This window comes from Nakaseomyces bracarensis, assembly GCF_045282275.1.
Source record: "Nakaseomyces bracarensis strain CBM3 chromosome Unknown Scaff11_0, whole genome shotgun sequence".
In the NCBI taxonomy this organism is placed as follows: domain Eukaryota; kingdom Fungi; phylum Ascomycota; class Saccharomycetes; order Saccharomycetales; family Saccharomycetaceae; genus Nakaseomyces; species Nakaseomyces bracarensis.
In genome coordinates this window covers 1-27,222 of record NW_027263957.1, presented here as the reverse complement: position 1 = coordinate 27,222, position 27,222 = coordinate 1, and the positions used below count along the sequence as shown (strand labels likewise).

General features: G+C 37.7%; 6 protein-coding genes across 6 annotated transcripts, besides 1 other annotated feature; 3 read left to right on the top strand and 3 right to left on the bottom strand.

Moving 5' to 3' along the window:
* Positions 1–594: 594 nt before the first annotated feature.
* MRC1 (chromatin-modulating protein MRC1) lies at positions 595–4,197 on the top strand (the record flags this gene model as incomplete). The annotated part of the gene is made up of 1 exon (XM_071053206.1): positions 595–4,197. One exon carries the CDS (start codon positions 595–597, stop codon positions 4,195–4,197), a length of 3,603 nt encoding a protein of 1,200 aa, XP_070910614.1.
* Positions 4,198–4,367: 170 nt separating this feature from the next.
* On the bottom strand, positions 4,368–5,651 carry VAC17 (Vac17p; the record flags this gene model as incomplete). Its single annotated transcript, XM_071053205.1, has 1 exon — positions 4,368–5,651. The coding sequence occupies one exon, from the start codon at positions 5,649–5,651 to the stop codon at positions 4,368–4,370; it is 1,284 nt and encodes a 427-aa protein (XP_070910613.1).
* Positions 5,652–6,650: 999 nt separating this feature from the next.
* On the top strand, positions 6,651–7,733 carry CHA1 (L-serine/L-threonine ammonia-lyase CHA1; the record flags this gene model as incomplete). The annotated part of the gene is made up of 1 exon (XM_071053204.1): positions 6,651–7,733. One exon carries the CDS (start codon positions 6,651–6,653, stop codon positions 7,731–7,733), a length of 1,083 nt encoding a protein of 360 aa, XP_070910612.1.
* Positions 7,734–8,274: 541 nt separating this feature from the next.
* On the bottom strand, positions 8,275–8,799 carry HMLALPHA2 (homeodomain mating type protein alpha2; the record flags this gene model as incomplete). The annotated part of the gene is made up of 1 exon (XM_071053203.1): positions 8,275–8,799. One exon carries the CDS (start codon positions 8,797–8,799, stop codon positions 8,275–8,277), a length of 525 nt encoding a protein of 174 aa, XP_070910611.1.
* A 288-nt stretch (positions 8,800–9,087) lies between these two features.
* HMLALPHA1 (transcriptional co-activator mating type protein alpha) lies at positions 9,088–9,666 on the top strand (the record flags this gene model as incomplete). Its single annotated transcript, XM_071053202.1, has 1 exon — positions 9,088–9,666. One exon carries the CDS (start codon positions 9,088–9,090, stop codon positions 9,664–9,666), a length of 579 nt encoding a protein of 192 aa, XP_070910610.1.
* Positions 9,667–13,879: 4,213 nt separating this feature from the next.
* Positions 13,880–14,257: a sequence feature (Protein overlapping with rRNA (RNJ42_03037, KAL3240945.1) was converted to a misc_feature.).
* A 6,325-nt stretch (positions 14,258–20,582) lies between these two features.
* On the bottom strand, positions 20,583–23,519 carry RNJ42_03036 (beta strand repeat-containing protein; the record flags this gene model as incomplete). Its single annotated transcript, XM_071053201.1, has 1 exon — positions 20,583–23,519. The coding sequence occupies one exon, from the start codon at positions 23,517–23,519 to the stop codon at positions 20,583–20,585; it is 2,937 nt and encodes a 978-aa protein (XP_070910609.1).
* Positions 23,520–27,222: the final 3,703 nt, after the last annotated feature.

Below are 27,222 nucleotides of genomic sequence, written 5' to 3'. Positions count from 1 at the left end.
TTTTCTATTTCGTGTAGTTACCTCATGATCCTGCGATAAAGAAACCTCATAAAATTCATATTAGTCATTTCAAATATAAGCTCTCATCGCAAAAAAACAACACAAAATATTGTATAGAATATATAGCGTTTAATTTAATAAGCTTATACAATAAGCGATACAATGTTAAGGTATCGGAATGATATGTCTGAAATTTTTTGTAAAGTCTGAACTAGCACATAATAAAACCCAAACGCGTCTCTTTGCCATTTTTGGCGAGTCTTTCTAATTTTTCTTGCTGATAATTTTTTTTTTTTTGGCGATGAGCTTGTTACGCGTAGCATCCCTCTTGCATTTATGTAAATTACAATAATTTAAAACTTCAACATTCAATCTAAGTTAGAGTTGCTTAAAGATATTTACTCTAGTGTCACTTGCCTCAACATCACACTTTTTTATTTAAACTTATCTTAAAGAAATTACTTTAAAAAATCAATACTAAGGATACAGAAAAGCAATAACCGGAATTGCTCGAAGCTACAGCCTAAATATACCACTAGTTAAAAGTGAAGACAATCTACCAGATATTATAACAATAATCAGTACTATCAGATAATGGACTCTTTATTTGAAGATCTGGATAAGGTTAAAATCCAGAAAAGAACAACTTATAAGAAGGTTCAGGCATTTGAAGAAGACATAAACAATGCAGAGCAAGTGAGCTATGGTGTCCCTACATATAATACAACTAAACCGGATAATACAGCTGGGAAGAATAAAGTACCTCAGAAGGGTTTTGTTTTCAACTCTGATAAACTTTTCAAGATTAGGAATAGACTTGAAAATCCAGAGGAAGAAAATAGTAGTAATACAACCACAGAAGGCAAAAATGATGGTGAAGTAGTTGCTGATATAACTCAACCGACTCAATCAGCAACCCAACTGATTAGCGATTTCTACGAAGGTGGTGAAGATCTGGATCAGGATGATATTATCGGTGCACGGACTCAGGTAATCTATGAAAAACGGAACAGACCCATGATCAGGCTTAAACAGAAGGAGAAGGAGCATAAAGTTATTCCTACTCAAACATATGATAAATCTAGATTGAGGAGAAGAAAGTTTGAGCAATATGATGAGAACATAGATAGATCAGAAGATGAAGAAACGCAAGAAACACAAATTAATGAAACAGAACCTATAAATAATTCAACCCAAAGGATAATGGTAACAGGGCAGTCTTTGTTATTTTCTAGTACAATTGATAACAATGATGGTCAACAGTTTGATTTCCAAACCTCGGGGAAATCACTTCTATTCCAGTCTACTCAAAACGATGATGTTGATGAGGAAGTATTTCCACTCGGCTCTTCTCTTAAGCCAACTCAAGTGCTCCAATCAACTCCCTCTACAGTAGAAGACAAGAAGGAACCAATAAGTAAAATAGGCAATATTCAGTCCGTTACACCATATTTACCTGCTCCGACTTATGATGAAACGCAAAGAATTAATGGCTCCATATATGAAACACAAGAGACCCAACTTAATACCTTAATTCAAGAAAGTAGTACTGATAACAACGAAACCCAGGAAACCCAGTCTATTACGCAAAGAATTAGCGATAACCTGGATACTCAACAAACGCAAATAAACTACAATACTCAAAAATTTAGAGACGTTCAGAAGACTCAACCGACCCAGCTTACTACACAGAAAGTTAATGAGGACCTTTTTAACAAGGAAACTCAAGCTATAGGAAGTGCAAGTAAACAATCATTCGCTGACACCAGTATGCCGGTATTACCATTGTTTGCAAATAATAACGAAGTTACACAAAAAGATCAACAAAAGACGCAAATCGATGCTGACTTTCCAGTTACTCAAAGTGACGAGAACTCTACTAATCTGACCCATCTAAAAATACGAGCAATAGAGAAAGAGCTACAAGAAGAAGAAAAAGCACATAATATTCAAACGGAATACCGCGCTCCGGTAAAGCAGTCAAGAATTCCAGTTAAAATCAATTTTACTAAAGATAGCTTCCTTGCCAATTTTGATTCTGATTCTGATTCTAATGATGACATAAATAATGACCAAATCCAAGAGAATATTGACTCCAGTAGTCTCCCAAATAATGACTTCATGACAGATCAGAGAATGTCTGTCACACCTTCTTCGGATTATCAAGTGAGTGAAGGTGAAGATAAGCATACATCCAATTTCTCATCTTCACCTGCAAAACCAACTAAGAATAAGAATTCCATATTACCATCGTATGCTAATAATTTAATGCGAGAAATTAATCCTGAAAAGGGTATATCACTTTCTTCAGATTCGGATAATGATTCTGACCTGGAAGTGATAAATAAATTATCAAATAAATCAAAAGCAACCTTATTAAGTCTTAGGGTCCGACTTTCTAAAAATAATCCAGCAAAAAAGAAAAACGCTGATAAGAACTCACTAGGACTGCTATTTAGTACGTTAAAAAAAGCTAGTAAGCAACAAATTGTCCAACATCGTAAAGATCTTATGGAGAGCAAAGGTTTGAGATTTGAAGATTTAGAAGAGGAAAAGAAAATGGTCGAAGATTTACTGGAACAAGAAATAGAAAGAAATCTCAAGATACGTGAGCGTGAAAAAAGAAGAGAACAATTAGAGATAGGTAATGATGATGTTGCTCCAGAAGAGTCTGAATTTGAATATAGCGGCGACGAAAGTGATATGTCAGCTTCTGATAATGAAATTGCATCTTCAGAGCTGGCTCCTGAAAATGATTATATAGAAGAGGTGACCTATGGAAGCAAATTAGCTGCTAAAAGCTCAACTATTGGATCCAAAAGTAGCCTTAATGAACAGGATGAGGAAGAGGGAATTTCACTATCAAAGAAAGTTAGAAACAAACGTATGCAGGTCCTTGACTCTGAATCGGAAAACGAATCATCCAATTTCAACGCACTTGATACCCAGCCACTAGATACTCAGGAAATTGGCAGTGTTATTCCACCTATGAACATGGACTTTTATGTCCCTAATAAAACAGTATTAGTTGACAACGATACCGAAGTTCAAGAAGAAATAGAGGATAAAGAACTCTCGGAAAAGGATCGGATTGCAGCTATCAAAGCACATTTACAAGAACAAAGAATAAGAGAAGAACGTGAGCAAAAAAAACTATCAGATCTAAAAAGGAAAGGTATTAACAACTTTCTAGAGGATGAGGCTGAGGAATCTGATGATGAATGGAAGGGCATCGGAGGTATGGACGGTGAACAACCTGACGAAATCGATTCAGAAGTGGAGAAAATGATTGACGACTATTCTAAAGTTGATGACAATTTAGATTCATTAAGAAAGAAAATTATGGAGGAAAATAAAGAAATGGATTTGAAACTTGTTAATAAGATTTTGTATGACATAAAAAATGGTGGTTTCAGAAAACGTGGCCGTAGTGAATTAGAGCTAGAGCTAAGTGACGAGGAAGATGCTGAACTCAGAGAATTCAGGAAAAGGCGTAAAGAGCTCATGAGACAAAGGATGCTCGAATTTGGAGATGACGATAAACTGATGAAGAACCCAAAATCAAAAGCTTTTTTTGAAAGTATGGTTATTGATATTAACGAAGCCAAGCAAATTCCACTTGAGTTTGCTCTCGAAGAAAACAATGATCCATCACCTATGACTCAAGATGAAATATCATTAGAAGCTAATAATAAGGAAGATGCAACTACTAAAAAATCGAAAATTAAAATATCGGAAGAGTTTGTTCAAAAAAGTTTGTCATTCTTAAGGGTCGATGAAAGTTCACAGGAATTCCAGTTGGATCGCAAGATTGCTCAGGTTCAGCATGCAAGTATATCTGATATCAATGAGTTGAAAAGAAACAGTAGTCTATCCTTTTGTACTAAATTGTCAAGTTCCAGAAAGATACAAAATCTTGACGAGGATATTATTGATGAGTTTGAATCGTATAAGCGTCCGTCAATTATACAGTCCTTCGGGTCAAAGTTTGACATTAATGATAAATTCAAAGAAGGAAATAAGACTGTCAAAATTTCCAAATCTTACAAGGCAGTCGGTGGCTCCAAAGCATCTATTACATACTTAGGAAAAAGTCGTAAGTTAGTTGCACCAAAAAAGAATCATACAATGAGGAAGTCCAATATTCAATCTTCAAGTCGTTTACTTAACATACAGAGAGATAGTTTCGAATCATAATTTTAGTGCAATAGTATTATGTTTTTTTGTAACAAATAATGAATTAATTATTAAATAAATGTATTTATGATCATAGAACAGCGTTAAACTAGTAAGGATAGTAAATAATAATACAACTCTCATTATCTGAGAAATTAATGATAAAAAGCAACGGAATAATGGTTTTTTAGCTAGGCAAGAATGTTGGTATTGAGGGCTTCATTTATGTCTTCTACCGAGACGAAGTTTTGCGATGGAATCCGTTTAGGTAAATTTGAGTTTGCGGACCGTTTTGAATCTGGATTAGTAGCGGAAAAGCCAAACATGTTACTAAATTTGTCGAAAAACGTCAGTTTATTGCTTCTGTCCGTCGAGGTATTTGTCGTTGCCATGACAGAGCTCAATAACTCTTTCGACGAAGTTGATGGTTTGCTTCCGGTAGTGGGATACAAATCCGGTTTTGTGAAACGGCTGAAGGTTGATGTTCCTCGAACTTGCACACTTTGAATAGAGGGTGAAGTGAAATTTCTGCTGCTGCTATTTTGAGATATTGTTTCAAGTGGATAAAACCTCTTCTTACTAATATTATTAGTTGGCATATAACGATGGTTAACTGATAAAACACTTTCATGAGAGTTGCATCGTCTAAGTTGTTGTGCACCATCTTTCTCTTCATTTTCAGCAATAGGTACATTACTACTAAATATTACAGTCTCTTCATCTGAGTAACAGTCACTTTCATTATCTTCACCATCATTTATGCTATTATTACCGAATGTCAAGGAAAGCCGTTGTCTATCTTTAAAGAATCTATCAAAATCAGATACGTCTTTAGATTTTGGTCTGCTATGACCTAATCCAGTATCAAACGATTTAGCTGGGTGTAATGATTTCTTTGGTGACGAAAATGTCGCCCTTGTCCTCTTCATAGGTGAACTAGGCATTGAAGTATAGTCGGTAACAGACATGTTATCCTGTATAGGATGGAATGATATTATTTTTTTTTTTGGAGGACTTTGAATCGTTGCTATTTCAGGAACAACACTAGTCCTCTTTATAATTTTCAGTGGCTTCGGCTCGAATGAATCCATACTGCTCTTCGTTGAGGTCGATTGGGGTGACTTGTACTCCTGTAAGTCATCTCCGAATATGTCCTTTTGCTTCTCCGCAATTTCATTGAGACTCAAAGTTATATCCTTGAACTCCAACAACAGATTATCCAGGCAATTTTTCTTCGCAACAACACTGTTCCTCTTCTGATTACGCTCGTGTTTGATCTTGTCCTTGATATACTGCGACCTTATGAACAAAGAGTTCAATTGATCCATGAATTCGTTATACTTCGCATCCAGCTCATCCACATCACCCAGACCATATTTAGACCTATCCTGTTGCGCAATCCAATCATCGAGCTGCTCTATAGCCTCTGTAGACCTGAGAAGTAACCGTTCTGTAATATCCTCCAGCGAAGCCATTTACAAAGAACGAAGAAATAAACAACTTCAAAAAATTTGGCAGTTTCCTTAGTATCTTCTTTATATTTTTTTAACTTTACTTATCTTCTACTACTGTAATTCAAAGGAATTAAGTAAATAAAATAAGTACTAAAAAGAATCTTGCTAGAACTACAATAGTCAATAGACCTACTTTATCAGCTTTCTGTTTATTGTTTTCCTTTTATTGAATACAGTAAAAAATTTCCTCGGGAAAAGCTAAATTTACCCGGTTAAAAGTTTTGAGAGAACAATGGGCCAGGCGGGAAACCGTAAATCGCACCTCCTATAAGAATCGAACACGCGACCCAAAACAAAAAAAAACAAACCCATGAAGATGCCCTAATAATGCCCTAATTATTAAACGTAAAAAAAACAATGCCCTAATTAAGAAACAAATTTACAACGTCCAGGGAGTGGAGAGATGATCCGGGCAGCGTCTTCCTTACCCATTGACACTTCCCCTCCACCCCCCACCAATCTATTACGGCATTGTCCCCTTAGCGAAAACAAACAAAAACATAGAAAGGCGGAGATGCATCTCCTGCTGATAAAGATGTGGAATTACATCTCCACCAATCTTTGGAATGTGTGCGGAGATGCATCTCCACGAAGAGATAGAGTGCTTGTGGGCCTTGGGGTTGAGAGCAATGGTAATCTGTACCACAGAGAGGACAGTCTATTGCCTATAGCGCAAGTGCTCTGGATAATGTGTCAAAGAATTGAGGGTTTGTATTTAGTGCAATGCGCTACATACTACTAATACAGATAAATTGGAGGTTTTAGTATCTACTACAAAGGGTAAGGGGAGATGTATATCCGCGATGGATGAAGAAACCGCGATGAGGTATTACCTAATAGTATATATAAAGCACTTGTTTTTTTTTAGCTTACACTCTTCTAATGTCTAACCTTATTGTTTCTTTCTACTCACAACAAACATAATAAAACTGTAAACAAAAAAAAATCAACTAATTAAATATGTCGATCTATAATAGAACTCCGCTAATACGCCAGGTATTCCCATCGCTGCCTCAGATGTACTTGAAGCATGAATGCTTCCAACCTGGTGGCAGTTTCAAGAGCCGTGGTATCGGTAACTTGATCATGAAGCAATCGCAGAGAATCCTTAACGGTAAAGGTGGGAAGAAGCCAATGGTGTTTGCCAGCTCTGGTGGTAACGCGGGGCTAGCAGCAGCTACCGCATCTAAACAACTAAACCTTCCTTGCACAGTGGTGATACCTGTTGCTACGAAACAAAGAATGGCGGACAAGATAAGAGCCACTGGTGCGAATGTGATAGTCAGTGGGAATCATTGGAAGGAGGCTGACAACTACTTGAAAACCAATATACTAAACCAACTAGAAACTTTGGGACAAAATGTGGAGCCTATATACGTGCATCCCTTTGACAATCCAGAAATTTGGGAGGGCCATGCTTCAATGGTCGACGAAATAGTCGAAGATTTTACCAAAAACCAGATACCATTGAATAAGATTAAGGGTATAGTGTGTAGTGTTGGAGGTGGTGGATTATATAACGGTATCATCCAAGGATTAGAGAAATATAACCTTGCTGATAAAATACCACTAGTTGGTGTAGAAACAAGAGGGTGTCATGTGTTTAACACTTCATTAATGCTCGATAGAGTTGTTAGTTTCAAAAAAATAACAAGCATTGCAACATCTCTAGGAACTGCAAATATCTCCAAGGAGGCTTTCAACTACGCTAAAAAATACGGTACGAAATCGGTGGTCCTAGATGATATCGACGTTATAAAGACTTGTTTAAGGTACACACAGGATTTCAATATGGTCATAGAACCAGCATGTGGTGCTTCATTACATCTAGCATATAATACCGATATTCTTGAAAATGCACTTGAACAAAAACTTACTGCTGATGACATTGTTGTAATGATCGCATGTGGTGGGTCTTCTACCACTATCCAAGACCTTGAAGAAACATTAGCAAGGTTAAACCACGAATCAAAGAAAAACTCGGAGATTTTTGAAGATAATGATATTAATACATATATACACCCATCATTAATGGTAAACTAAACTATATAATATATGTATATGTTTTTTCGTTCAAAGTACTTCCTCGCCGAATGATAAATTGAGGATATTTCCCGTACAAAATATAAAAATTCGATACAATTCTTATAAGTATTGATTGGACTTCATTTTCCTATATCGAAATAAAGTCCAATCATATCCAAAAAGAAGGTTTATTCATTTTGATATGCTTCTGATAAAAACTAAAACAAATGCCGCAATTAAGAACAAACAATTATTTGAACAAAGAATTTTTTTTGGATGATATTCACAGCTCACTTGTTGTTATAATTCTAAGAAAAAAAATTGTCCCTGTTTAAATACATATGGTATTTAAAATATCACAACGTAGCTTATTATTCAGTATATAAATCAAGAATAAGTTTTAAGAATACCAATACAAAATAACTCTAGCACGAAAAGTACAATGCTAGAAAAAAGGTCTATATGGCTGTAACACTAGTACAAAAGCTTCGATGATATAGTTTTAAGAGCGATATTAATGTTTTTAATTGTTGCGCCTTTATGTTTGATTTAAAAATTATTATATTTTGGTTAGGGGGGATGGGGAAGTTTGCTTTCTCCTTCTGTTTGATACCCAGTTCTTGATCTGCACAGTTGAGAGGTTTGTTTTCTGTGCGAGGGAATGGAGGCTCTTTGGGTCGAGGTATGGTTTGTCGATATGGTTGGAGTACCAGGCTTCGAGTGTGTGGACGTTTTCCTTTGTGAAGCGGTGGCCTCGGTAAGGTTGGGCATACGGATTGGGGGCGCCATTTCTCAGTAGATGGTCTTTGGTGACGACATTGAAGACAACGTCTTTCTCCTGTAGCTTTGACAGAAGCGTAGACAGTCGATAGGTCGTCTTGATCAACCGTATCTCTTGTGAGTCTAATTTGGTTCTCGATAGGGACCTCAGGATATCGGACGACGGCGCCGGGACACAGTTTCTTTTGGGTAAACTGGAACACAATGATATAAGTTGTTTATTAATCTCTTCCAATTTTTCCTTTAAATTCTCTTGATTACTTGGGTTCAGTAGATCAGGTATGGTAATCTTTTTTATACTCATCTTTTTGATGATTTAATAAGGACCAGAGTAATGTGGTTAAAAATAATGTAATGGGACCTATTTATATCTCAAGTTTGAGGTATATCAAAGGGTATTGTTTCAAGTTGAACATGAAATTACCTAATTTGGAAAACGAATTCATTATAACCACTGCTTATATCCTCAAATCATAGGTGAGATTGTATTCTGACAGTATATATAGCTAGATAGAAAAACTATATTACGTTATTTGTACAAGTACACTATTTGTTGTAGTCTTTGCGACGTATTAGGGATAGCTATATAAAAATGACACTAAATTCTAAGGACTCTAAAAAGAAGAAATATATTACTGCTAAATTCAAAGTTTCTCCCTCCAAAAAATCTAGGAATCCAAATAGTGAATCAACCAAAGCTCATCTTTTTCGCAAAGGGATGAGGATGAACATCGGATTGAATCTATTGCTCACAACACCTAACAAATTCCAAATCCCTCCTCCTCCCAAAATCTTGCTTGATAGAATAAGAGAGGAAAGAAAGAAGCTGTCAGAAAATCCGGAATTAAATATAATAGATATTGAACTATCATGGGAAATCGACAAATTTCTAGCATATCATTTCCAAAATACAGAAAATAATAAAAACAATAATTATACAAAATCTAACATTAAAAAACCAATTAACGCTTTTATAGCCTTCAGAGCTTATTACTCACAATTAGGAACTGGTCTGAAACAAAATACTCTATCAACTATTCTCTCTGAAGTTTGGAATTCTCCCGAAACTGATCAGAATATTTGGGACATATTCGCGCAGCAGTTTAATTTTGCGAGTGCTCGGTGTGGGTTTGTAAATTATATAATGGCCCAAGCGTCCTCTGCGCCATGACAGAACTTGGAGCAGGCGACGGAGGCGGAGAGCGGGTAGTTGGATATGGCTATTTTGTCGTCTACATACTCATCAGCAAATGAGTCATGACCCCGTGCCATCGCACCAACAAAGACACAGACACTCTTCTTCTCCATCAGGTACTCCTGTGGTCTAATCACATCAGCGTCGAATGAGAGCGTTAAACCTTTTATCATGTTGGACGATTATACAATATAGAATATGGTCTATTTGATTTGGAAATACTATGTCTGGATTAAAGCAAAATTAACCAAAAAGAGTATTCCTATTAAACATAACACGACACAGTTTGGGTTTGCTTCAGTTTTCAACGCCATTCAATCAAAAGAGAAGTGATAATGTCCCACTATTTACATTCATATGCTGGTCCAAATAAGACTAAAAGGCCAGCTTAAGAACTTTCAGTATACCCATAAGGAAGTAATATGGTGTTATGAATATATAAATCATATTACTTAACTAAATATTAGTACACTTGTATTTTGATAACTGTATTTCTGGTTTTGGAATTATTAAACATCTTTCGATATTGCCGTTCTCTTAATAATAACACAAGACATAACGAAACGCTTTAAAACAGATGCAGATACATCCCCTCCTTTTCTATGAAAAGATGATCTATTTTTTAATTCTTTGTATGTAATTAATGTACTGTCTTCATTAGAGCACCATCTGATAATATTTCCGTCAACAACACAAGGCATTAGGAAGGTTATAACGATATCTGGAACCAAGATAATATATATTATATTCTGTAAATATTTACATATATACATAAAATTAACTGGTGGGATCTATATCTTCCATCCATATAACTGTAGGACTGATTTGGTCTTAAAATTCATATGAATAAACTTTCGCCGTTAAGCCTGGAATCCTGATCGAAATATGTTGGAACCTTCTAATTGAGTTGCATATGTAATCAAGAACAAGCCAAAAATAACAGTGAAGACTAGCATAAAGTCAAATGTCGTTGTTGTTTTTTGTTTTATTGCTTCTTTCATAATCAAAAAATTTGACGAAATGAGAATAGCGAATATAACATTTTTAAGTGAGAATCTATCATGTATCTATGAATTCATAACTTTTTTCTCTTATTCCTGAGTTAGATGGTGTGTTTCATAGTGCACTATTGACCAAATACAATTTTGGAATATTATTTGAGCCAGTATATCACTGTAAGCTGAGCCTTTTTAACATGAAAACAATGATAATTGCTATAGAGAAGTACATAGATACGCTATCTATCTGCAAATTATAGGTATCAGAATAACAAACAATAGTAAAAACAAAACTAGTACTATAGAAAATGGAGTATAATAAAAAACAAAAAATCAAAAAGAACAAAGAATTCTGTCTGTACCTTATTTTCAATGAATCATTACAAGCTATTATACCCTTCTTGTTTCTTATTTTGTTCATTCTCGGCCTTTGAGAAAGTATTTCTTTCCTCTATTTAGAGGCAGTTTCAAATAAGTTGCAAGGCAACGAATATTCTACTCATAAGACACTATCCTATTAATTAAAAAATTGATAAATTTGGTTAACTTCTTCTAGTGAAATGATTTCCTAAGAGTAATCTGTCATGCAACCATACAATAGTTTAAAGGGTCATAACCTTCATAGTAAGTACTTCTTCATTTTCAAATATTCGATTATTAGGAATTCTTATTAACCACACTATCTTACTATAATCATTTTATTCAAAATCAAGGAACACAGATACACAATAGGAGGAGAAATTTCTTTAAAATATTAATTTCTGAACTAAAAGTTTATGTGTTGAGTATTATTGCATAATATTCAACTTATTTTTTAGTTGTATTTTGTTGTCACGGCAATTTGTTTACTAAGAGATAGAACCTAATCTTCTGAGTATATTAATTAGAGGGAAATGCAGTCAGTGCGTTCTCAATTCAGTAGAAAAATACTTTTGAAAGCTCAATATTAATCAAACTACGCAATTCATTCTTCTCGTTTTGAATTTTCTGTCTCTGTTCTAATTACCGATGAAACGTTTAAGAGTATAAATTATTGATAGAACGGACCCCATACTTTCCGTTAAGGTTCTTCAAAAAATTATACAGTTTGTTTACTAGGATCTTCTAAAATAAACTAGCTTCAGGGATTAAGAAGGGGAAAATCTACATCATAACGACTTATGCATTGAGATAATCACACCTTATCAGCATATATGGTTAAGAATTTTCTTGAATGGAAGAGAAAAGAAAAAATTGGTACGGCATCAACTTCCCTGTCGTTTAGATTAAAAGAACCACTTACTCTTTTTTTTATTTTTTCTGCATTCACCAAATGGTGATCTAGAACGGTATTATCATCGCATTGAAGGCAAAAGTACTTGTACTATTGCTGCTTTGAATTTGAGTAAGAGGAGACTATCGATGCTATAAATAACAAGATCAGCCATTGAAGACTAGGCAAGAGGCGTTTTCATTATGAGAAAAAAGGGCAGTTCACCTTTTCCTTTTTGTTGTAAACTATAACAAAACCATTACTACCGCCTTAGTTAATCAGTTTAATTTTTAGTTTACCTATCAAGTTCCTGTAATATTTTCTTTGCCATCTATACTGGAAACTACAATACAATTTAAATAACAAGTATAATGTAAAATGAACAATTACTATGCATATGCTTTTTTAGCTACGTGGTCTTATACAACTGGAATTTCAGTCTATGTTTTTGTTGGAGAAGACCTATCACTATAGGTATATCAAAGTTATTATATATGAATCGAGTTACAACAATGTAGACATAATAAATGTTTTTCTATTTGAAAGCAAATACAAACATATCAGATGAATATGCAATTCTAAAACATAATGCCAGAAGTGTTATTCTACCTTGTTATTTTAAGTTTCTTTTTGAGTATTTGATTCTTTTAACGCTTACCTGTTTCCTATATCGGCAGCATAAATAGCTTCTTAAAAACAGTACCACTAAAATAATTAGCAGTTTTTTAAGTAGTAACCATTACTTTATTTTTAGGGGAGTTACTAAAAACTGTTTATAGTTCTGGCAAATAGCTTTTCTTGCTTCCTGTATTCTAGAATTTACATCGTTTTTATCGTTTCTGGAATAGCTGGCCAGAGGCATCAATACCGCAATTTTAGTGTTGTAACTAAATGCTAAATTAACATTATCCTTAAAGAAGGTTTTCATTCAATAGCATTGTTTGTTTTTTTAAGAAAACTCGATATCAAAATATCTCCTAGCATGAATGAATTAGATTATATATCAAAAAGGACTTAGGCTGTGAAATAAGAATACTTTCGTAAATATTATCTCTAAACTAAAAAAATAAAATAACTTTGGTTAAAAGAAAAAAAATAAAAAGCTTATAGAAATTGCATTAATTAAGTAGTTATATTTCGATGCAATAATTTAGTATCACAAAATAATAATAAAAAAAAACTTCAAATAAAATCCAACGGAAAAATTTCTTTTTAGAAGAAAATTGCTATTGATAGTATATCTTCGGATTATTATATATATCATTAACTTAATACTCAATCTTTGTATCTATAAAAATCTAACTCTTATTTGAAGCGATATAATAACTATTCTCTTACCTTGATATTAAGCGAGTGTAGTGAAAAATTGAAAAAAAAAAGCTACTGTAACTCCATGTATAATGAGCATATATTGCAAACTCTCAATGAGGCGATGTCAATTACAAAAAGAGTGTTATATAGACTATTTACAACATTTCAATAATCAATGTCCCTTTTATAAATAGTACTCCAAACTTACTTTTAAAGCATAGTGTAAATCTATTTTTTATGTTGCGTTTGATATTATTACTTAAATATCTAAAAAGTAATGAAGCATCTAAGAAGGGAAATGAAATATTGTAAATGGTTTCCTAGAACAAGTTAAATACAGATTTGTAGGTGCAGGGGTATGATGGGGGAGGAAATATCGTATAAAGAAAACTTTTGCATGATAGCAGAACTCATCGGAGCTGAAATGCAAGGGTAGTAAATTGATTTCTATTTATCCAATGAGCATATTATTGGGCCACTGGCTTTTTTGGTATACACCTAAAGTGCCAATGACAACTACATATCCGACCATACTACCCCTCTACAGCCCCTCCGCAACTTCAAAAACATCACCATTAAATTTTTCGATATTTGTTGCACCAGTACAGCACTTAACATCCACAAGCTATCATACAATCATCCCCTCCAATCTGGCTGCAAACCCCCCTCCCCCACTTGTTAAGGTCGACATATTATTTGGATATTCACACTCTTTCGGTTGCGGCCATATCCACAAGAAAGCACCGTTTCCCGTCCGATCAACTGTAGTTAAGCTTGTGAGAGCCTGACCGAGTAGTGTAGTGGGTGACCATACGCGAAACTCAGGTGCTGCAATCTCTTTTTTTTTAAAAAAAATAAAAAACGAAATTTGCGAAATTTGCAAAAATTTGCGAAAATTTGCGAAAAATGCGAGATAGCTGTGGACGGTAGTGGTGTGATTGTTTACGTATAGTAGAATATATCGCATTGGGGGAACCTGCATAACGAATATTGGGATAGGGTACATGGCTTAAAGTTACCCGATTTGATTTCCAACGACAATGAGTAAAGTTTTAACAGTGCCAAGTTTGCTTCGCACCACCACATATACCTGAGCGATATTTACGTAAACATCTCCTCAAGTAAAGTGCTAGTTCGAGTCCCTTTATTCAAGATTTTCTAATCGCATCACTTCATTTCTTTCTGTTAACGCATTGCGTAGACAATGTTCCGTGCTTACTAAAAACAAAGATAATCAGTTATACAGTCAGTCGTTTTACTCAAATGTATGTGGATCTCAGGTCAGTGTATTCGATTATATAAAATGTGGGCTTATTTATCTTGTGATGCACATGATAGATAGAAAAATATCTAAATAATGCTTGTATGAATCTTTTAAATAAAAAGAAAGTATGATCTTTGTTTCTAAGAAATGTCAAAGGGAATTCGGAGAACAGTCAAATAAAAGTTGGACAAAAGTCCTAGGTCTATAGCCAAAAACAACAAAAATCGAATCGCCATATTTATCCCAATACAGGTCTTTGCCATAAGCTGATGTGTTTTTGGTATAAAAATATGTAACATTCTTAATTTTTTCCCTTTAAGCGGGATTTTTACAAGTTTTACTTAAATAACTCCGTGGCAGGAAGCAAGGGGGATTAATTAAACAACTAATGTAAGGTCACATTCAGTTTTTCTTTTTCTTCCCTAAATAAGAATTCCAGATATTCCCATACATGCAAAAAGATAAGTAAGGATAGCTTTGTGTGCATAAAATATATCAACCGTGCAATAAATCATGCACCTAACATCGTTTTTGCTTCTATTCATGTAAGTGATTTAGGTTGCCCCTTGATGCAAATCCTCTTGTCATGTGAGCTATAGCTCCCTTTTTTCATTGGTGCGGGACCCTTGAAAGAAGCTTAGGAAAATCCTTTTTTGTGATTTTCCCGGTTGACTGGAAAAAAAAAGGCCGAGGATGAACAAAAAATAAGGCCGAGAGTGCAAATTAGGAAATCAAAATTTTCCTAAATTATTCTAGTGTGAATCTAACCAGCAGGTTATCCATAAAAGAAATAACTTCACTAGCCTAAAATATTATTCCACCTATACTATGTCGTAATTATTGCCTTGGTGACTGAAAATAAAATACGAATTCTACTTGAAATACATCCCATCTAAATTTTTATTGCCTGATGCAGTTATGATGTCTTTTTCTTCTTCTAGTAGTTAGTTTTCCTTACCTGAGACAGATAAACTTACTCATTTGTTTTCATAAGAAGTACCAAGTACTTCTAGCTGAAGTGCAAATATAGCTAATGATTTTTTATCCACTTGTTTATTATATAATTAAGTCTTTCTTCCTTCCAAGATCTTTTCCATCCTTTTCCTTTCCATATATTTGGTATTTGTATGTCGAAAGTAAAACATTATAAACATATTTATTTTTGCTTCTATAATTTATGAATTTAATAAGTTTCCATAATTTGCTAGTGGTTGTAGAACTGACCTTGGTACTAAGTCAGAATATTTCAAGTGATGCGGCACTAACTAGTGACCAAATATTTACTGACAAGAAAAACGATAATAGTGATATTATTTTTGGGAATAATGGTGCTGAAGAAATAATGGAGATGGGTTCGAATATCGATAACCTAGTCCCATCGCCAACAACAGTAATGATTGATCATGGCAATAACGTGACAGAATATGAAGTAATCAGCTATTGGCTCACGAATAAAGAAAATGGAGACGAATACACAACCAGTAACAGTAGCGTGTACAGTCCACCAGCTGTGTCGACTTGGTCCTCAGCCAACAACAAAGAGTTTTATGTAGAGAAGGATGTGGTATCTTACTTTATCACCACAGATAAGAGCGGGAAAATCATTACCGACAGTAATATTGTATATACTACTCATGACCCCACTCTAATTGTGATTCTTACAATTCCCTGGTCGAACAACATGACTGTGTATATGTTGAATATTTTCAATACAAGAACAACATATAAAGGTGGACTTGTTGATTGGGCTGGCTACACAGATTATGTTGTTTCTCCAGCTTTCACAACCTCAGCAACAACCGACTATGAGGAAGGATATATCGAGAGGGATGTTCTATCGTATTATTTTACCATAGATTATTGGTATCCACACAGTGAATATATTACTTATACGACGGCTGAGCACTACCGAGAAATGATAAACAGTCATAGTAGCGACTACACCACCGTTGTGACACACTCCGACGGCAGTGTTGAGACGGACTCTGTGCACTACGTGAACACCACCGACAGAAACGGCAAGTCTACTGTTGTTCCAATCACTTCCAAGATCGAAGGTCCAAGCGAGCACTACAGCGACTACACCACCGTTGTGACACACACCGACGGCAGTGTTGAGACTGACTCTGTGCACTACGTGAACACCACCGACAGCAACGGCATATCTACTGTTGTTCCAATCACGTCCAAGATCGAAGGGCCAGGCGAGCACTACAGCGACTACACCACCGTTGTGACACACACCGACGGCAGTGTTGAGACTGACTCTGTGCACTACGTGAACACCACCGACAGCAACGGCATATCTACTGTTGTTCCAATCACGTCCAAGATCGAAGGGCCAGGCGAGCACTACAGCGACTACACCACCGTTGTGACACACACCGACGGCAGTGTTGAGACTGACTCTGTGCACTACGTGAACACCACCGACAGCAACGGCATATCTACTGTTGTTCCAATCACGTCCAAGATCGAAGGGCCAGGCGAGCACTACAGCGACTACACCACCGTTGTGACACACACCGACGGCAGTGTTGAGACTGACTCTGTGCACTACGTGAACACCACCGACAGCAACGGCATATCTACTGTTGTTCCAATCACGTCCAAGATCGAAGGGCCAGGCGAGCACTACAGCGACTACACCACCGTTGTGACACACACCGACGGCAGTGTTGAGACTGACTCTGTGCACTACGTGAACACCACCGACAGCAACGGCATATCTACTGTTGTTCCAATCACGTCCAAGATCGAAGGGCCAGGCGAGCACTACAGCGACTACACCACCGTTGTGACACACACCGACGGCAGTGTTGAGACTGACTCTGTGCACTACGTGAACACCACCGACAGCAACGGCATATCTACTGTTGTTCCAATCACGTCCAAGATCGAAGGGCCAGGCGAGCACTACAGCGACTACACCACCGTTGTGACACACACCGACGGCAGTGTTGAGACTGACTCTGTGCACTACGTGAACACCACCGACAGCAACGGCATATCTACTGTTGTTCCAATCACGTCCAAGATCGAAGGGCCAGGCGAGCACTACAGCGACTACACCACCGTTGTGACACACACCGACGGCAGTGTTGAGACTGACTCTGTGCACTACGTGAACACCACCGACAGCAACGGCATATCTACTGTTGTTCCAATCACGTCCAAGATCGAAGGGCCAGGCGAGCACTACAGCGACTACACCACCGTTGTGACACACACCGACGGCAGTGTTGAGACTGACTCTGTGCACTACGTGAACACCACCGACAGCAACGGCATATCTACTGTTGTTCCAATCACGTCCAAGATCGAAGGGCCAGGCGAGCACTACAGCGACTACACCACCGTTGTGACACACACCGACGGCAGTGTTGAGACTGACTCTGTGCACTTCGTGAACACTACTGACAGCGAGGGTAAGCCAACTGTTGTTCCAGTGACCTCCAAGATCACAAGTGCAGGCGAACAGACCAGCGACTACACCACCGTTGTGACACACACCGACGGCAGTGTTGAGACGGACTCTGTTCACTTTGTTACTACAATTGATAGTGCTGGTAAACACAACTGGCTTACCAGCACGTTTCATATTGGTTGTAGTAACGATGGTGACAACAATGGTGGCAACCCTGCCTCCAGTAGCAACGCCATTGACAGAGGTAAGGACAACTACACTACCAGTATGATCCACTCCGACGGTAGTATTGATACTGAGGTTGCCCAGCACGTCACTACCACGAACACTGCTGATAATATCATCATTACTGCTGTAACCGAATTACCTGCTTCAACTATTGAAGATACTGGATATGTGTCTGACGGTGAGACTATTCACAAAGAAGTAATAGTATCTCTATATACAGACAGTGATGGCCATATTGCCACATCTACATGGACTAAACTATACAAGACGTTAGCAGGTGCTAATTCAGTGTCTTTATCATCAGCGCAGCAATCTTCCACAAGACTGTCAACTACTTCCTCTACTAACAGTGTGAAATCAGTCCTACCTGCTAATATTCCAAGCTCCTCAGGTACTGCTATTAACAACTTCAGTGACCACTTAACTGTTAAACCAACGAACGGACAAGAATTAACAGCTGTTGTATCCGATGTTATAACTAAGAATGCTAACGGTACCCCAACAACGCCTACTAAAATTGTTCCAACAACCCCAGCCTCTACTGCTCTCATCTCTGTTTCATCTGTCACATATGGATCACACCCAACGTCTCAAAGCATTATTTCGCCAAATATTGGTTCTCAACAATTACACAACGCAGCCATTTCAGTTTACACAGTACCATTACACTTTTACCTGTTTTCTTTAGTTACCTTATTATTATTTTAGTTATTTTTGATCTACTCTGTTGAATTAAGAACGATTTCATCAAACAAAATACATAGTATTTGTATCGAATAATATGATACTTCTTTCCCAGTATTAAGACTTTAAAAATTGCATGCAATCCGTTCGTTTAATATATATATTTACAGTTTAATAATTTTGACGTTTTAAAATTTATAATTCTTTTATAAAAATTAACCTGCTTCTAAAAATTTCAACTTCAATTTCAACGCTGGTGTCTTAGAGCCAGTGCAAAACGTCAACAAAATTGATGTCAACGGCTGGAAGAATAAGTTCAATATCAATTTCTTCAGTAATGACTCTTTGGTTAGCTTAATTTTGCCATACCTGAAGAAGACTAAAGGTAACGCTGTCTTCGTCAGTTCCGATGCCAGTGATACTTACTTCAGTAGTTGGTGCATTAGTTCAATATTATTTTATTTTTAGAAATCTCCATGGCGAAATCTAAAAATTTGGTGACCCATCAGAGTCATGTGATATATTCCACTTGACGTTAGGCAGATGTCGAGCTCATTTAATCACAGCACACGTAACACTCACGCGACCAACGGCTAGAGTATCTAGATTTTTTCACTGCTCCCTCTACTTAACCTATGCTCTCAAAAATTTTTAAAAAAAAAAGATTGCAGCACCTGAGTTTCGCGTATGGTCACCCACTACACTACTCGGTCAGGCTCTCACAAGCTTAACTACAGTTGATCGGACGGGAAACGGTGCTTTCTTGTGGATATGGCCGCAACCGAAAGAGTGTGAATATCCAAATAATATATCGACCTTAACAAGTGGGGGACGGGGGGTTTGGGGCCAGATTGGAGGGGATGTTTGTATGACAGCGTGTGGATGTTAGATACTGAACTGGGGCAACAAATATTGAAGAATTTAACGGTGATGTTTTTGAAGATGTGGAGGGGGTGTGGAAGGGTCCTAAGGGTGGATTTGCGGTTGCGACCGGTACTCTAGGTGGGTTCTTGTTACAAGACCAATTAAATGACCATGCGATAAACAGCACTGTATTGATGCAAATTACTGCATTGGGGTTTAGCTAAAGGCAGACTTAGGTACATTTTATCATTATGCGGTTGTAAAATTTGTTGTATTAATTATATCAATCGCAATATATTGTATATATTTATATTTCTTAGTGTTAAAGTATTAATCTTTTGAGATGAAGCAGGATGATAGGTTTCTTCCGAGACGAATATTCTGATTAGGTGATATGAAAACTCGATTTAAGCGATCTGTCTACTTTAAGTTATATTGTTAATAACAATGTTGTCAAGCCAATAATTTCCGTTTTTACTTCTCCAAAGGAAATAGGCATAATTATGCCGATATATCATCAAACTTCAAAAATGATAAATCATCTGGTTGTGGTGCGAATAACTTTACTTCATTCAAGGTAATTAATGGTCTTTTACTAACTCATTACAGAAGAAATTCGCATGGATACGATCAGTTGAAAACTGTTCTTAATAAATAAAAACATTAAAAATTTTATGACTATATTTATATATCTATATATACATGTATTATATACAAAAAAAGTTGAGACAATCGAAATATAGAAACAATTGCAACCGAACGAACGAGCAACAATAACATAGAAAGGAAGTTCTTAACAAAAAGAAAATCCATAGGCATAACAAATGCACATTTATTCCTTTACAACAAAATATTCGAAATATCTCAAATAAATGATAATAATAACATCATTACTGCTACCCATACTTTGTTCATGATGATTGAACCATTTGCATAATATTGGATGGTGTTCACGGTCTGATGAGTGGAGAATGATAAGAGCGTCGCAGAGCCACTCAATCGACTACCTTGAACACCGTAAGCAGATCTGATATCTGATATACCAGTGTTAGAACCAGAGTTCGTTCCTGTATTAGTACCAGAGTTTTTGTCAGTATTAGAACTAGAGTTTGACCCAGTGTTGAAACCAGCGTTGGATGCAGTGTTAGAACCAGCGTTAGATGCAGCGTTGGAACCTGCATCGAAACCAGAGTTTGATATAGTGTTAGAACTAGTGTTGGAACCAGCGTCGGATGCAGCGTTGGAACCAGAGTTGGAACCAGTAACTGGTTTACCATTAGAAGCTGCACTAGCTTCGGACAATATATTCCCTACCGTACTAAAAACGTAGGTTGTGGAACCGGTGTGGGTCTTGCCGTCAGCACCCACGGTTGGGAAGAACGAGATCACATCTGTCTCGGAACTGCTGCCGTTGCTGACTGTGGTGGTGATCTCAGGAGGCTGGGAGTAGGTGTTGTTGTCGACCAAGGTGTAGGTGGTGGAACCGGTGTGGGTCTTGCCGTCAGCACCCACGGTTGGGAAGAACGAGATCACATCTGTCTCGGAACTGCTGCCGTTGCTGACTGTGGTGGTGATCTCAGGAGGCTGGGAGTAGGTGTTGTTGTCGACCAAGGTGTAGGTGGTGGAACCGGTGTGGGTCTTGCCGTCAGCACCCACGGTTGGGAAGAACGAGATCACATCTGTCTCGGAACTGCTGCCGTTGCTGACTGTGGTGGTGATCTCAGGAGGCTGGGAGTAGGTGTTGTTGTCGACCAAGGTGTAGGTGGTGGAACCGGTGTGGGTCTTGCCGTCAGCACCCACGGTTGGGAAGAACGAGATCACATCTGTCTCGGAACTGCTGCCGTTGCTGACTGTGGTGGTGATCTCAGGAGGCTGGGAGTAGGTGTTGTTGTCGACCAAGGTGTAGGTGGTGGAACCGGTGTGGGTCTTGCCGTCAGCACCCACGGTTGGGAAGAACGAGATCACATCTGTCTCGGAACTGCTGCCGTTGCTGACTGTGGTGGTGATCTCAGGAGGCTGGGAGTAGGTGTTGTTGTCGACCAAGGTGTAGGTGGTGGAACCGGTGTGGGTCTTGCCGTCAGCACCCACGGTTGGGAAGAACGAGATCACATCTGTCTCGGAACTGCTGCCGTTGCTGACTGTGGTGGTGATCTCAGGAGGCTGGGAGTAGGTGTTGTTGTCGACCAAGGTGTAGGTGGTGGAACCGGTGTGGGTCTTGCCGTCAGCACCCACGGTTGGGAAGAACGAGATCACATCTGTCTCGGAACTGCTGCCGTTGCTGACTGTGGTGGTGATCTCAGGAGGCTGGGAGTAGGTGTTGTTGTCGACCAAGGTGTAGGTGGTGGAACCGGTGTGGGTCTTGCCGTCAGCACCCACGGTTGGGAAGAACGAGATCACATCTGTCTCGGAACTGCTGCCGTTGCTGACTGTGGTGGTGATCTCAGGAGGCTGGGAGTAGGTGTTGTTGTCGACCAAGGTGTAGGTGGTGGAACCGGTGTGGGTCTTGCCGTCAGCACCCACGGTTGGGAAGAACGAGATCACATCTGTCTCGGAACTGCTGCCGTTGCTGACTGTGGTGGTGATCTCAGGAGGCTGGGAGTAGGTGTTGTTGTCGACCAAGGTGTAGGTGGTGGAACCGGTGTGGGTCTTGCCGTCAGCACCCACGGTTGGGAAGAACGAGATCACATCTGTCTCGGAACTGCTGCCGTTGCTGACTGTGGTGGTGATCTCAGGAGGCTGGGAGTAAATATCAGTAACATTTTGAAATCTAATACCATACACCTTTGTATCAGTCCCATTTCTATCAACTATGAAAGATTCTGATAGGAAATTTTGGTTTGAATATAAGTCTGGATTGTTCTTATTATTAATGGTAAAGTTGAAGTCACCATTAGCTGTTGAGACTGTCAATATTCCCATATTACCAGCAGTAATTGAATCAGAGGGTGAATAATTAAAAGATTTTATTTCGGATGGAAAAGCCATGTAACTATTTTGTACACTGTCAAAGTTGTACAGTCTATATGCTCTCTCTTGTTTAGGGACTGCATCGTTAATAACAAAGACATTGGGTTTGTCGAAGGGTTCTAAAAATCTCATGGCAACAAAAGATTGAACAGGAGACGAAATAAGTCCGTTAAACCATATGACACTGTTTTGCGTTTCAGGAACAAAATCATCAACCCATTTTTTGACATTTGGCTCTATTTCAGGTATTAAAGTGGGATCATAGTGTCCCAATTGTTCATAACCTCCCTCAAAATAAATATTAGAATTAGATCCAAGATATTTGTAACCGCTAACATCACCCTGAAAAGTAACATACTTTACGTTATGGAACGAACTATTATAACAAAGATACCTGTTATAGCCAAAGTATGCAGTGCTCTCTGTCCCTTCCGTACCGTAAACAGCGCTGAAATAACCGTTACTCTTAACATTAAATACTCCACCAGTCATGATCAATTGTAGCGGACCCGTAGAAAGAGAGTTATCGACTAAGAAATAGCTTGTTAATCCAAAGTCGTCAGAGCCTCCTAGACCGTGGAATGTTATATCCAATTTCTCAGTACGTTCCGTAGACTTGATAAAAAAAAAAGAACGTTGAACTGCACCAATAATATCCACCGTTTCTACATTATTCTCAATTGTTAGCGTCTTAGAGTTAGAATTATCTGAAATAAATGTGCTATTCCACACATAATGGGGGACATTAACATCTATAGCCACTAAGTCATCATTATCACTTTTTGCCAGACCAAGTAGGCCGATCAGAAGTAAAGTTATCAAATAGTTAACCATTTTCTCTTTTGCTTTTGATTTGTTGTGATATTTTGAGAAATCAAAGTGACAGCTGGAAAGAAAAAAAAAAATAACAGAAGTTGTTTCTATATTGTTTCCTATGTTGTTGCCTTTATATAATTTTAGATTACAACATTTCAGAGGATAAATTTATTATGGAGTCGAAGAATAAAAACATAACTTAATAGGCTAAGTTCATCGTACTTCTTATTGCAATGAGCTCAAAATGAACATAAAAAAAATGCTGGTCAAACCTTTGTCGAAAATTGAGAGAACAAATCTTTAGTACAGAAAAGAACATTGAAATTTAATAATTAAAACCAAAAAAGAATTAATAGAATATGTGCAACGAGTGCAGCTCTTACTTCATTAGTTTTTGTTAACGATATTGCGTTGACAAAGTGTCCTGCTTACGATGACATAAACATAGTTATCAGTTTTGTAGTCAGTTAATACCATGGTTATACTCAAACGTATGTGGATCTCAGGTAAGTATTAGATTATATAAAAGGCTGGTTTAGTTATCTTGTGATGCACATGATAGATAGAAAATCTTTAAACAATGCTTGTATGAATCTTTTTAATAAAAAGAAAGGGTGATCTTTGTTTCCGAGAAATTTCAAAGGGAAATCGGAGAACAGTCGAATAGAAGATGACAAAAATCCTAGTTCTACAGCCAAAAATAAAACAAAATAAGAATCACCCATACTTCTCCTAATAGAGCCCTTTACCATAAGTTGATGATTTTTTGTATACAAATAAAAGACATTCTTACCTTTTGCCCTATGAGCGGGATTTTTACAAGTTACTTAAATAACACCGTGGTGGAATTCAAGGGGGGATTAATTAATCAACTGATGTAAGGTCACATTCAGTTTTTCTTTTTCTTCCCTAGATAAGAAAGAATTCCAGATTTTCCCATTCATGCAGAACACAAATAAGGATAGATTTATTTGTAGAAAACATATGGAGAAAATCATGCGCCTAACATCGTTTATGCTTCTATTCATGTAAGTGATTTAGATGTTGCCCCTTAATGCAAGTCTTTTTCCTCTTGTTGTGTGTATTTAATCTTCATTTTTTCATTGGTGCGGGACCCTTGAAAAAAGCTTAGGAAAATCCCTGTTTTGTGATTTTCCCGGTAGACTGGAAAAAAAATTTTCGCCGAGGATGGACAAAAAAATAAGGCCGAGAGTGCATTTTAGGAAATCAAAATTCCCAAGGTTATTCTAGTGTGAATCAAACAGCTTTCTCCGTAAAAAAAAACAATTTTCACCAACAGTAAATACTACTCATGACCCCACTGTTCTTGTCATCCTGACATTCCTCCTGTCGAACCACATGACTTTGTATTTCATGGAAGTTTCAATAAAAAAACAACATATACTGCTGGATAATACACACATGTCGGTTGGGTGGTTACATAATTCAGCTTGTTTCTCCAGCTCTAAGTACGTCGGTAACAGCCGACTACAAGTAAGGTTTTATCGTGAGGATGTTATATCGTACTACTATATCACAGATGGTTGGTATCCATACAGTGAATACATTACTTATTAAACTGCTGGGAAATACAATGAATGATAAACAATCATAGTAGCGACTACAGCACTGTTGTGAGTCACGCCGACGGCAGTGTCTAGATGGACTCTGTGCACTTTGTTATAACTACTGATGGTACTGGTAATCCAGTTGACATTACCAGCACCTTTCAAATGGGTGGTACTATAATTGACACTGCTATAGACCACTACACTACCAGCATCACCCACTCCGACGGTAGTATTGACACTAGGGTTGCCCAGCACGTCACTACCACGAACACTGCTGATAATATCATCATTACTGCTGTAACCGAATTACCTGCTTCAACTATTGAAGATACTGGATATGTGTCTGACGGTGAGACTATTCACAAAGAAGTAATAGTACCTCTATATACAGACAGTGATGGCCATATTGCCACATCTACATGGACTAAACTATACAAGACGTTAGCAGGTGCTAATTCAGTGTCTTTATCATCAGCGCAGCAATCTTCCACAAGACTGTCAACTACTTCCTCTACTAACAGTGTGAAATCAGTCCTACCTGCTAATATTCCAAGCTCCTCAGGTACTGCTATTAACAACTTCAGTGACCACTTAACTGTTAAACCAACGAACGGACAAGAATTAACAGCTGTTGTATCCGATGTTATAACTAAGAATGCTAACGGTACCCCAACAACGCCTACTAAAATTGTTCCAACAACCCCAGCCTCTACTGCTCTCATCTCTGTTTCATCTGTCACATATGGATCACACCCAACGTCTCAAAGCATTATTTCGCCAAATATTGGTTCTCAACAATTACATAACGCAGCCATTTCAGTTTACACAGTACCATTACACTTTTACCTGTTTTCTTTAGTTGCCCTATTATTATTTTAGTTATTTTTGATCTACTCTGTTGAATTAAGAACGATTTCATCAAACAAAACACATAGTATTTGTATCGAATATTATGATACCTCTTTCCCAGTGTTAAGACCTTAATAATAGATTTAACACCAAATGTATTCTTTAAAAGTATTTTTATATACTGTCAGCTATAAACTATGTTTTAATTTTCATGGTCATATAAGCACCAAAACATTAAATTTTTTCTCATTACCATGTTCTTCAAGCTAACTGAAAAAAATACATCCGTTAAAAAAGCGCATTACCCTGACAAAATAGTAGAAGTGTGAAAAATATGCAGTATTGTAATATGAAAGTGAAGAAAAATAATAGAGATTAGCTTATAAATGATATGTATAAAAAAACATTTTTACCAATGATGAAATGATGAACATATTAACACGTGATAATAACATTACAAGAAATACCTAGTTGTATTACGCTAAAATAATTTTAAGAGTACTTATGAACAATCATAATTATCGTAAGGAACCACAATAAACTCTGAATTAAACAAAACTTTTTTTATCAGCTAAACAATTATTAACAGCAAAAATAATTATGTTAAATTAGTATAAAATTTAAATGTATCCATAAACTATAACATAAAGAAAAAATACTAACTAAAATAAAGTCAACATATAAAATAAGATTATTAGACATTATAACAGAAAAAATAATAAAAATGAAGTAAAGTAATTACTTAATTTTAAACAAAAACATAATTGTAAAAAAACAACACCAATTGCTCTTGGGTGCTGTGGGGTCTGGGTGCTGTGGGGTCTGGGTGCTGTGGGGTCTGGGTGCTGTGGGGTCTGGGTGCTGTGGGGTCTGGGTGCTGTGGGGTCTGGGTGCTGTGGGGTCTGGGTGCTGTGGGGTCTGGGTGCTGTGGGGTCTGGGTGCTGTGGGGTCTGGGTGCTGTGGGGTCTGGGTGCTGTGGGGTCTGGGTGCTGTGGGGTCTGGGTGCTGTGGGGTCTGGGTGCTGTGGGGTCTGGGTGCTGTGGGGTCTGGGTGCTGTGGGGTCTGGGTGCTGTGGGGTCTGGGTGCTGTGGGGTCTGGGTGCTGTGGGGTCTGGGTGCTGTGGGGTCTGGGTGCTGTGGGGTCTGGGTGCTGTGGGGTCTGGGTGCTGTGGGGTCTGGGTGCTGTGGGGTCTGGGTGCTGTGGGGTCTGGGTGCTGTGGGGTCTGGGTGCTGTGGGGTCTGGGTGCTGTGGGGTCTGGGTGCTGTGGGGTCTGGGTGCTGTGGGGTCTGGGTGCTGTGGGG